Genomic DNA, 13,486 nt, shown 5'->3' on the forward strand with positions numbered 1-13,486 from the left:
AATGTTACCTCTCCCTTTCATGCTATTGTGGAATCATCTCCAAACGAAACATTTCCACTTACTGACTCGTCTAGCTCCACAAACATGTCTTTCCTTCCACACATGTGATTGCTTGCACCACTGTCAAGATACCAGGAATTTGCTTGGCCACCATCAGTTTCCTTTCGTGCTAGAAGAAGAGTTTCTTTGCCATCTGTCTTTTCCTCCACGTAATTGGCCTTCTCCTCAATTTTGTTGTTGGGAGCTCTACATTCTGAAGCATAATGCCCAAATTTTTGACAATTATAACATCGAATTTGAGATTTGTCATACTTTGAGTTTGGATTAATTCTTCCACGGCCTCGTGTTGAGCTTTCTCCTTTCTCATAGTTGTTGTTGGAATTGTTATTGTTGTAATTCCAGCCTCGTCCACGACCTCGACTTCCACCTCGTCCATGGCCTCTACTCTGCCTTGGCCACGTTGGTTTCTATCATTGCGTTGACTCTCATGCATATCCTTGAGTTGCAGCTTGAGGAGTTGCTCAGTAAACTCATGCTTCTTTTATGCTTTCTCGTATGCTTGCAATGATCCTTGGAGCTGTTCGATCTTCATTTCTTCCAAGTCTTTAGTTTCTTCAATCGTCACGACGATGTGCTCAAATTTGGGATCCAACGAACGGAGTATCTTCTCTATTATCCTCACATCGTCTAACTTTTCACCATTTCTTTTTAATTGATTAGAAACAGCTACTACTCTTGAGAAATAATCTGAAATAGACTCAGATGCTTTCATGTTTAAGGATTCGAATTCACCTCTTAATGTTTGGAGACGAACCTTCTTCACTTGCTCGGATCCTTTGTAAGAGGTTTGCAGCTTCTCCCACGCTTCCTTGCTAGAGCTTGCACTTGAAATCTTTCAAAACCATCATCTAATGCTTGATAGATGAGGTAGAGAGCCTTCTTGTCTCTCTTTCTTGAATCCTTCAAAGTTGTCTTTTGATGGTGTAAGAGTAGCAAAAACATCATCATCCGCAGGCTCATATAGCCTTTCTCTATGATATCCCACACATCTTGTGATCCAAGAAGTGCCTTCATTTGATACTCCAGTTGTCGTAGTTGTTGTTGTTGAGTGTCGGAACTTGGAATGGTGCCATACCATTTGCCATATCTCTCAATATAATGAGATTTTGTAAAATCCGATTGCACGGATGAATCCGGAACGATGAAAAAAAACTTTGGAGGGACTTGGACACTCGGTCAAGGGCTCCAACTCGCTGAATCGGCTCAACTCGATGAGTCAACTCGATTTTCTGGCAGCATCTTCCGGCGTGCGTGGCGGTGCGTCAGAACTCAGATTGAGAAAATTCTGGCGGCGTCGTATTCCTCTCGTCGAGACCTTCGATCTTTCCAACTCTCTCTGATGCCACTTTGTTGGAAATAAAACACTCACACAAACAACTTTTATTGAAACTCAAACAAATATTACAAGAGTACTCTCACTCAAAAACAAGAACTACAACTCACTCTTATAAGACTTTGCTTCTTCACTCACTTAGAAGCTCTTAATTTTTCTTGATGCTTAAAACTAAAATGGGAAGGGGTATTTACTACTCAGAACAATCCTACACCACACAAATAAACTAATTTAAACCATTACAAATTCAACAAATATCTAACTCTCACCTAACTAAATTGATGTAAGCAATGACATCATTAATTAAATGATGTAAGCAATGACATCTTTAATTAAATGATGTAAGTAATGACATCAATTTAGTTTGGGTTTGGGTTTAGGCTCCCATAATGGATCAAGTTTATGATCCAACATAGCGGTGGCTCGCTGTCGGAATTTAACGGGTAACGGCCAATAGCAACAACAGTGGGCCGCTATTCCGTTATTATTTTGTTAGAAATAAAAAACCAACAAGGGAACGTTTTAGACTTAACTTATAGTACTGACCAAAACAGAAATACATTGAAAGTTGGAGACATGACGAGTGAATGAAAACAACACTAAGAAATAATAAGATTAAGATAACTTGGATCGTTGAAGTGAGCATTCGTCAGCCACTGAGATTTTATAACATCTCATCTAATTTGATGATGATAGCAGAAACATGTCCTACTATAACATCTTATCTAAGCAGTACTGATTACTAATTTTTTATATAAAAAGGTGTCGTTAAAGTACCACTTCTGCTGAGAGAAAATGGAAAAAGAGTGCATCATAAGAACTATTATCCAGCCACAATGTAAAAGGTGCAAAGTAATGAGTAGGGTTCATTGCCCGAACGAAGAACATAAGAAAACACACTGAAAGTTTTGACACAAAAGGCTAATTTATCAATCATGTTCCCAAGACTGGATAATGTGGATCCTCTGTCTGTTAGGAGTTTCACAATAACAACTGCATCATTCTCCAAATGAAAATTACTGTCCAACACAGGAAAAAGAAAGGGGTTGATTAAAATGGTAAAGAACAACAAAAGAGATGATGCCGAGATATTACCTGTTACCTTGTACCATCCTTTCTTTTCTGAACTAGAACCACCCGCCTATGAACTCTATCTTCAACTCCGAAGGCGGCTTTAATGCTTTGATTACATCATCTTCCTTTATATCTCCATCCAAATTTATTCAAATATTGCTGAGACTCTTCTTGTTCGAAAGGTTGGCTCTGATAGCCTCATCTGCATCGATCGCATTTCCTACCAGTTTCACACGAACATCTCCACAAAGGTGGTTCAACTCTTCAAAATCTCCGAGACTGAATTCCTTTGCATCATTCTGATCAAGTCTAACAATGGCATTGGTTAATTCCCTCAGAGAAGTTAAGCAGCCAATCCCTTTTGGATAGAAAGTTATACTACAGCAATACCAGGTATAAAGATACCTCAATCTCATCAATTTCCCGATTCCGTCCGGTAAATTCGTAAGACTACTACATCCAGTTAGATCCAAAGATTGCAAATCATATAAGTCACACAATGTTTCTGGTAGTATCTTCAATTCTTTGCTGCCAGCTAAGCTAAGGAACTTCAGATTTATAATTCATAATTTCCTCGGGAATTTACGAAGTACATTACCTTGTCCACATGGTCCAAAACAATTATGCCATCCGCTAGACAAGCTCAAATCCAATAACCTGAGATGTTTGGATTGTTTACATAAGTTAGATAATGCTCTACTGGTTATCAAACACCCTTGACTAACAGCAACAAGAGTCCTCAATTTCTCTGCACCGCTAATGTCCACAGGGAAACCAACTCCCTGAGCTATCATCACCGTCAAATGACGAATGCTAATAAGAGGAAAATCTGATGGCAGAGGAGGACAAGATGAATTTAGAATCAATGGCGGATCACAAGATGAAGCTAGAATTGAAGTTCCAGAGTCAGAAAGGGTTTTCATCTGCTTTGGAGCTGGAGCTGAATCTGGAATCACACGTTTTATAGATTTGACCTCCTTAGACGTCCTAGAAGAAGTTAAGTCCAACATCATATGTTCAACAGATTGGATCTCCATCATTAGTTCAGATTGGAACAGAAACCGAAGAAAGTCGTGTACGATATTATGCATCTTCCATGTATGGAGACCACCATTCCTGCAAAAGTCTTGTAAAAATGAATGAGTTACTAAGCATTTAAAGTACGCTTCACCTTTTAGCTCCGTTTCTGAATCATCAGATGAGTTTAGATAACCGTGTGCCATCCAGTGTTGGACTAAAAGAGTTCTCGACATTTCAAAGTTTTTGGGAAAGATAACACAATACAGTAAGCATTGCCTTATTGACCAAGGTAGATCACAATAAGATAGCCATAGTATTTTAAAAATATACTTGGGTATCATAGGAGATTCCCATATATAGTTTTCCAGAACACTGTTCCACTCTCTTTTTTCAATTTTATGCTGCAAGATACCTCCCAAAACCTTTGCAGCAAATGGTGATCCTTTGCATTTCTTCGCAATTTCCAATCCTATATCTTCTACACATTCATGACTATCTTCATTCAGTCTATTGAAGGCAACTTCACGAAGTATCATCCAACACAATTCATCAGGCAACTCTTTCAGATGAAATATATAAGTTGATTTCGTTTCTACTGCAAATTTGTGTTCACAAGTAGTAATTACAATCCCACTCTCTGGCATGCCATGTTGAAAAACAGATTTAAGTACTCCCCAGTCATCATAATCATATCTCCCCACGCCATCTAAAACAAGAAGGGTATTTCTTGTCGACAATCTTTCGATAAATTCTATCTAAAATACCTTGCAATGAAAATAATGTTAGAACGCACAATAAGTCATGTTTCAAGCCCTCAAGAGCTTGAATGATTGCTCTACCAATTTTTCCTAAGTCGAAATCGTCTGAAACGTTCACCAAAATTATGTTGTCGAAGCTTGCCACGACCTGCTCATCTTCACAAATGCATTGAGCAAGAGATGATTTCCCCATTCCGTCCATGCCAACAATAGAGATGGTTTTGATTTTGTCGCTCCTCTCTTTACTACTTTCTCCCAAAATTACATCCATTATATCTTTCTTTACCTGGTCTATACCAAGTAACTTCGACACTTCCAGGTCCAGCAAAATAGATTCTGGTCCAGGAGAAAGCTTAGATCTCAAATCCATCAACTCCACTTCCAACTTAGAAATGGATGATTCAAAAGGATCATTATCCAAATCTATAATGTCCGGATCAGAAGGATCAGTTTTTTCTTTACTAACCTTAGTTTCAACTGCTTCTACCAGTAATCTACTTCGCATCAATTGATTGTTAAAGTCGCTAAACATGTCTTCTATATCGTATAATAGATCATCAAGTACATACCCGTCAATCTCAAGCCTCGACAGCTGAACGGACAATGGCCAATCCTTTAATGCATTCATCTTGGACCGAATAGCTTCCAGACGAAGTACAAGCGAGTCCATCTCACCCTGAAACTCTGTCACATCTACAAAGTCGCGTACACTTTCGTCCGCTTTGATTGCACGTACCTGCTCCAGTATTTCAGAAACAAGTTCTTCGGCCATCCTAAGAGAAGCAAACAGCGAGAGAAGCGATTAGTTAAGCAAGGAAATCAATTTTGAGAAAAGGGTCTCAAGAGTTGAGGATTCAGACTCAGAAGAACTTACTGCAAATTAAGTAGGGTTGCTTGTGATCTTGAGTATTCAACTAAAGTTTCTTTTCTTCCCTGATTTTAGAGTTAACTGAGAATTTCAGTTTCTAAACCGTCGCATACTTGTAACCCGGGAAAAAAAACCATCCCGCATATCTATCTATATCTATAATTCTATTTTATATAATAATAATAATAATAATAAGAGTAAATTGTGGATGGGGTTCCTCAACGTCGATTGCAGATATATGAAAAGCGAGCATGGTGCGAAGGTACCTTGGGACAGATTGATTTGGCATTCGGATCATATCTCGAAGAACTCCGTTATCTCTTGGATGGCAGTGTTAGATAGGCCCCCACTAAGAATCAATTGATGTCGTTTAACATGAACATTGATGGTATATGTGTCCTGTGTTTAAATGAGATTGAATCTAGGGACCATATGTTCTTTGATTGTTGCTATTCTAAGAGGGTTTGAATGAGTATCTTATCGGCTTTTAATGTGACGAGGCAGGTCATGGATTGGATGCATGAGCTCGGTTGGGCTTGTTGCAATGCCAGGGGAAAATCTATGTTTTGGCTTATATTTTTCACTTGGCTTGGAACTGTGTCATTAGGTTGATTTGGAAGGAAAGGAATGGCAGAATTTTTCAGGGGAAGCCGTGTTCGGAGGAAGCATTGGTAGATCGTTTAATGGAGATGGTTCGTGTGAAGGTTACTGGTATAAAAGCCTATAAAGTGAGTCGATTAGATAGTCATAGTCGTGGAGTGTGGGGTTTAAATGTATATGTGTATTTATTCTTTGTTTGTACAAATTGATTGATTTTTTTGGCAATAAAATTTATATTCATCAAAAAAAAGGTTGAACAAAAAAGGTTTATTCAATAGTAGGAGACAGAATCAAATGAAGTTTCTGTGGTACTGATACATGAATTAGCTTGATCACTTTGAGTGCACTTATACAAGATTTGAATTCAAAGATTAGAACTTGAACCTTAAACCCTGAATCCTAAACTCTAAACCCTAAACTTTAAACCCACATCAGCACAATCAAATGATGAAAAACAATACTAACCGAGACTAAATCTTAACTGACTGTCTCTTTAGAGAGAATAAAGTTCGAAACTACGCATCGTAAGTCACAAGCTGGATAAAGCTTCCCCATGATGTGTTGGCTTGTGATTTCCAAGCACCTTTGCTCGTTACTCGCCATCAGATGTCGTCATGAATGAGAAAAATATGGTGATGTACGTACACTGTACAGTGTAGAACAAGGTTGTGTTATCATCGCCTTGATTGCCACCAATCTGGAACTCTCAACCTTCTTCTACTTGACTATTTCTGTGTACAGCAAGTTGGAAGATTATCTGGAACTGGAAATGATGGAAACATTCTTGAGCTGGTTCCACATTCCAAGCCATCGGTCCTTTGGAAATTGATGCAACTGATTGACCAAATAACCTGCTTCCAATGCCTCTTTCATAGAGAAGAAAATTGAGAATTCAGTGTTGCCAATTTTATCCTCATAGGGGAACACTTGAAACAAGATTGTATTAATATCAAACTCAATTGTACAAAGACTAATGATTTCTATCTAAAAGAAACTCTCAACTAAACTAGTGTAATCATACGGCTAAATGCACAGAGAAGATTAAAAAGTAACAGAAAAAAAAGGCACGTCAGATGGTCCAGTTTCAAGCATCAAGCCGAAAATGCTCATATATTCAACCATCAAGCATAAAGATATATATTAGATCAGTGTCATACCCTATTCTAAGCTGAGCAACCATTGATTAGTATTGCTTGAATGAAGATTTCATCTCCATGCACTGGCAACGTCTTCACTCATTGCCTCATTGGAGCTCGATTTACTTGATCAGCTCATTGGGTGGCCGAGTCTACTTGATTCAATGCTGATTGAATAGTATCCATTTGGCTTATACCAGGGGAAGGATTTTCTTTGTCATCTGTTGCTGGCACAGGAGTATCCACTAGTGAAGATCTGTTGCTGGCACATGGAAAGCTTAACATTTGACACTTTTGGCATACCAGAATTGATCCCATTACACCCTCGAAAAACCAGTCCCTGAACTAATAACGTCATTAAAAAAAATGCGCAAATGCGACGGAATAAACGATAATAATTTAAATTTAAAAGAGAATTACGAACATTATTTACAAAACCTGGCTGATAAACCACTCAAAATGATTAACAGCAAGATTAATCAACCTCCATACTAGAAATGGCTTCATCTAGAATCTTTTGAAGCTCCTTCACTCTTTGCCGTGTTAATGCAATGCAGTCCTGAAACCATGGAAGCCATTTTTCGTATCAGCTTTTCGCCCAGTTTTAGCTCATTATAACCTTAATATGAGTCTGTATCGAAACAAATCATACAGAAAATGCTTCAGAACACCAAAAAAGTAAATCTTCCTACTATTATCATGCGATTTCCTCGAAGTCTAAAGCATGACAACCTACATCCAAGGAAATGACCTTCAGATCAAATATCGGAGTCCAAGGCAGCTACTAAGTTAAAGGTGAAAACATCACATGATAAAACCAAAAAACTTAACTGTATTATGCTGCTAAAGCATCGGCAAAGATTCTACATTTAATTAGAACATTTTATTGTCACAAAGACTTTAAAATTTCAACTGACCTGGATAGCTGATGTATATGCTAGAACTGGTCCACCTGGTTTATAAAGCGAACAAGTTAACTAGATGAATCTAAAACCACAGTTACAGACGTCTCCATAATAGACTCTTCCTCGGCAGTAGGATCTGCCAAAATGTAATTCTTGTGACGTATACATGTCAGTAAAACGGAATGATGCCCAGGTTCACTTTTCTCCTTATTGACTGGCTCCCTGTCAGATAGTCCTTGTTCCTCCGATAAAACTATTTTTCCATCATCGTTGAGAGATACTACCGGGATTTCCACTGTAAGAAAATTTTCATAAATTAAGACAATTAAAAAAAATTACTTATAAGGCGTAAGGACCAGTGCTGAACTTGAATCCTGAATCCAGAGTATATCACCATCCAACACAAGCCAAAATTTGCATGTAGTAACTAGAGAAGTTATGGCATAAAAAAAGACGCTAAATATTAGTCACTCGAAAACAAATCTATTAGTCAACATTAAAGCTGCAACGGAATAGCAAGACCTGATAATATATACAGGCTATGCATGAAAAAGCAAGGTAGACAAGATTAAAATGTGTGAAATATTTAAGCTCTTACTCAACTATGACATATTAGAAAACAAATTACACGCATAACATGTAGTTGACCTCACATCCTATCTTAAAAAGAATTCCATAGGCGGTGCATAAAATTTCTCTTAAAAAGATTTAAGGATTTCACCATTGCAATTTTCCACTTCCCATTTTTGATTTCATGGAAAAGGTAAGTAGTTTTGGGCAAGTATTATTATATTTAGAAGCACGGGTGAAACGCTTACAATAAGAAAATGCAGCAACAGCTGCAAATAATGCAGCATCAAAAAGAGCACCGTCAGCATTCAAACAGTAAATGTCCTGTAAAAAAAGAGAGAATACTATGTTAATTCCATATTCAAGGATACGAAAGGCACTATGACACTACTTGAGTTTCCATATTATCTTGCTTGAACACTAAATGGCTTGTGTTCAAACTCTTATACAGATTGTTAAGACATTTTAAAACCACAATCACCTACCAAATAGGCCATCCAAGCAGCTTTTCCACTAACCAAGGACAGTTCCTTCAAATTAAACATGCCAGAGCTGTAGTTACACATGTGACAAGATGTTTGTGAAAATAATTATCAAGAAAAATGAATCAAAGTGAAACAGTTTTCAAACAGAACATATTATAAGTGTGAAGAGCATCAGAGGAAACAAAACCACCAACAAATTAAGATAAAATAACCGAGCAGTGTGCTTAAGTGGATAGAGAGAAACAGAAAGGCAAACTCAAAGTTTCAATATTCAAGACTCAAATACCCAGCTAACAACACCAGAAATCATGAGTAAACGTGAAGATGAAGATAAGAATTGAATCCACACAAAGACAAAACAAATTGGTATGCCTTAGAATAGTGTCAGATAATTGCTTTGCCACAACTGGTGCTGCCTCAGCCGGTCTGCCAGGCCTATCAATTGGAAAATAAATTGGAGGCGTGTGGAAATCAATTGCTGAAAATGAGAAAGAAATTACAAAAAAAAAATGGAAGATAAAAGATAGGTTTTGAGAAAAGAAAGAGAGATAGTAAAGAATGAAACTTATGGCAGCCAACCTATGCAACCCTCATCAGGTGTTTCCAACGAAGGGGTCATGACTTCCAATTTGATACCAGCCAACATCGTCTATGCAACACAAGAAACAAATTATCAACTCTAGGCTTAATTGCTTGGCAACGTAAAGCAGCATGTATTTAGAGAAAGTGATAAACTTACAGTTGAACCAATTTTTGCAAGTGCTGAACCATTAGCAGATGCAACAGCCACTCGATATTAGAGGAATCAGCTCAGGCATGAAAAGAAAATTATGTCACAGAAAAGTTTCATAGCTGTTTCCTTTTTTCCTTTACTAGCCAAGGGTAATGGTAGTATCTCTGGCTCTCTCGAGTGGTCGAGCATCAGGTCGTATAGATTCTAAAAGATGTTTCTCAAAGAAACGAAGAGGAAAGAGGCGTCTGAAAGCATCAACCTCTACTTCGGTCGAAAAGTCCCCACTCGCATTTGGTAATCCCATTGTCAATCTACCTCCTTTTGATCGAAAAGGAACAAAAGAACTTAAACAAACCAAACAACTTAAAATACCAAAAAGAAAACTTGAACATACCAAACAACTTAAGCATAACAATCTCAAACAACATCATATTACTTAATTCTACCAACTATAAAAAAAATCAATCTTCTTCCTCTGGATCTTCACAATTGGTATTACATAACTGAAGTTGCAATCCAGTTGAGCCTAGTTCGAATAGTGGTAAGCTCGAACTTGATCGAACATCAATTTCTAAGCTTGCAAAATCGAACTTGATGAAACTAGTATATCAATTTTTGTATTCAAACTTGAACTTAAACTCAATTAAATGCATTCATATTCAAGCTGGAATGAATTGTCTTTTCCATAAATAATTAATGCATTAACATGACAAAATGATAAAAATAAAAGGCCTTTTTTCAATAACCAAATCAAACGTCCTTAAGTATCTTCTCTTGGAACAGCCATACCTTCTCTAGAAACTAAAACTTACCCATTGAAAATCACATCTTTTTAGTCAAAATGCACAAACCAGTAGAAACACAAATTTTAAAAACAGAAGACAAGAAGCAACATTGGGAATTAAAACCCTTAAACGAAAAAAAGAAGAAATAAACCGCAGTGTTACTTGGCCCGGGAACGAATGTAGGAGAAGACAAGCTAACGTAGTTGGCGGATCTTTGCTTTTGAAAATAGGATGGGGCGGCTAAAGGACGTGGGAAAGAATTGAGCAACTGACGATGGGGGGAGATTTTTTAAATTAGGTTAGGGTTCATAATATATACAAAAATAAGAATAAAAATATAATTTAACTCGACTGATTATGTAAATTTAATTATAAATTTTTTTACCATTAATTTTTTAAGTCGTACATTTTTAGTTAACAATTTATTAATATTTCAATTAATTAATATAACAATAAATTTATTTTTTTAATATTACACGAACTCCAATGATCTCGATGATAAAAAAATTGTTATTTTTATTTGAGGTCCAGAGTATAAGCACTTGAACTACCAAGGGTACAACGGTTCAATATCAAATGGTTTAAAATTATCTTTAAACAGATATTACCTTAAAATTATATTTTTTTTATTTTAACATGAAATTATTTTATTGACAAAATGACTTATATCGTATTACATTATTTTATTATAAATTAATTTTTTAATATTTTTATAATTTTAAAATTATTTACTAATATAACATATAAGAAAACAATATCACGTCAACAATGATATACACATAAACAATCAACACCTAAAAAAAATATTAAGATTTTAATCATCATTTCCATTGGTAAGAAAAAAAGAAGAAAATCCAATGGTTTTGGTTATGGAAACGATGGAAGGACAACATCTTAGATTACCCTAAACCAAAACTGTAAAAGATATATTTTCTGATACAATTTGGTTATGGTAGTGATGTTCCACATCATTGACAATCTTTCAAGGTTAGCCAAATCATTGCCATAATTGCAGTTTCTGTCTCCCTCTCTTCCATGATATTGAAGGCTTTCTCTTCCCATCACTTTATATATCCTCCCTTTTCGAATTCTTTCGTGTTACCTGAGATCGTGGAAGCGACGATCGGGTGAACTTACATTTGCCAGTTCCGGAGGATTTGTTGCATTAAGACTGCCAAAATGCCGCCTATGGATATGTTGATGACATTAACAGCATCATTGCTCAGCTGCAAGAAGAAATGCCATCAAAGAATCAGAGTTTCAGCTTTCCAATGATAAACAAATGAAAGATGCTTAGAACATGGAACTTAAGACAGGTTTATATATGGCCAGTGCAGCTATTTTACTCAAACTCGAGAGAGGGTGTCTGGTACGGGTATATCTGACACGGATGCTTTATCTTTTAAAAGGTTTTTCCATGTATTTGGATACTTCAAGCAAAATAAATAGTCTAAGTAACATAACAGGCCGCTACATGGATAACAAAACATTTTCATCCAACAGAAAATTAACAAGAAAAATAATCTTTAGAAGGCAGCTCTATAACAGGTTGATATCTCTAAATTAGTTATTTGATCATCCAAAAAAAAAGGGTATATGATTCTTGCTCACTACAGCTTTCTGCAGTGCTGCCTGATCCAAACATCACTAGACTCCAACAAAAGGACATACATGAAATCATCTCCTTGCTACACCACATAGGCAATTCCTTCCTAACACTAACATCTACAAGACACACAGGCAATAATTTTTTTAAAAGAAGGGTTAGAAAACAGGATGACAGAAACCATCTTATTATTCAAACAATTCCTTACCCAACGAAATCCTTCTTTCCCTTGGAATGAAGCACCGATTATACTCTCACCAAGATTAGCAATTTGAGAAGCTATTACGCATATCAGCACCTCAGGTACACTTATCTACTAGCAAGCAGAAAAAAGAAAGAAGAAAGAAGTGGCGTAGAACATTTATATAGATTCAAATAATCATCATTGTCGAGAATCAATATATCATTTCTCGATTTGAAAGCGTATCAAGGTTGTGTCATGAACAACATTATGAACAATAAGACCAATATCAAGGATTCGTAAAGTATTTGGGAAACCCTTCCTAGGGATGCACCTATGCTAGAGTGAGAATCTCATCCACTCACATCCAAAGAAACGCTATCCACATCACCAAATTGTAATACCAGAACAGCATTAATTGAAATTTAAGCTCCTGGCAAAATAATGCTCAAAAGGAACCAAGTACAAACCTAAAACTAAAATGTCAGATCCCATTTATAAATATATCAAGATCTGCCATTTTTGCTAAGAGTTCCCACAGAAAATCATCTTTGACCATCTAAAATACACATCCAACCAATTATATCCATAAAACAATTCCAGCATGACGTCCCACCAGTATTGTTCTCAACATCACTACCAACTAGTCTTTTGTTACAGGAAAGCAATAAATTCCAACGTTTTTCTGAGGTGAAAACATCTTCTAATGATCACTAAATGATGCTTGTAATTTGTAATTTAAAAGAGCAGGCATCCTTGAATATCAGAATAAATTATTCATAGTAAATAGCAAGTACTACCTCACCCAGTAGACAACCGATAGAGGCAAGTAGTACAGATGCTAGAAATCCAGCAACTGTTCCTTCAAGACTGACAGCTCCTTCCGTTCCCCTAGGAACAATTCGAAAGTCTGTGACCAGATATCTGTTCATTTTGGCACATCACACACTTTTGTAACCAGCGCAGCATAAATGACAACAATAGCACTCAATTATAGACCATAAGGGATTTAATTCCACTAGATTCAAACTATCATTTATTTAGAGTGAACTATGAGAAGTTTTAATAACATTAATTTGAAGAGCCTACACCTTGACAAACAGAGACGCACTACTTACGTTGTTTTGCCATATGCTTTCCCAATCTCACTTGAGACGGTATCACTCAACTTAGTACAGAAACTGGCAACAAAACCAAGTCGCCAAAGTCGTGTAAATGCCTCCCCGCCAACTCCATATACTGCGAGAAAAGCACATACACAAGCAGCGGCACTGGACCTAATTAAACTCCCAGGTTCCCTTCTTCCTTTCCTCTTCTCTGCAACCCCTTGGGCCTCCTTTTGAGCCATTTTCACTTTTGTCACTGCTTTTCC

At 36.7% G+C, this 13,486-nt stretch overlaps 1 protein-coding gene and 1 pseudogene across 1 annotated transcript in view; both read right to left on the bottom strand.

The window, feature by feature from the left end:
• LOC120202986 (protein VTE6, chloroplastic-like) overlaps positions 1-13,486 on the bottom strand; it is a 39,564-nt gene extending 26,078 nt beyond the window's left edge. Inside the window, exon 1 of the mRNA XM_039203366.1 lies at positions 13,233-13,486. Within this exon, the coding sequence (XP_039059297.1) occupies positions 13,233-13,462 (230 nt within the window). The 5' untranslated portion in view covers positions 13,463-13,486. The remainder of the gene's footprint in view (positions 1-13,232) is intronic.
• On the bottom strand, positions 7,258-9,856 carry LOC120202983 (annotated as a pseudogene).

The sequence above is a fragment of the Hibiscus syriacus genome, unplaced genomic scaffold, assembly GCF_006381635.1.
Source record: "Hibiscus syriacus cultivar Baekdansim isolate YM2019G1 unplaced genomic scaffold, ASM638163v2 tig00009009_pilon, whole genome shotgun sequence".
Classification (NCBI taxonomy): Eukaryota; Viridiplantae; Streptophyta; class Magnoliopsida; order Malvales; family Malvaceae; genus Hibiscus; species Hibiscus syriacus.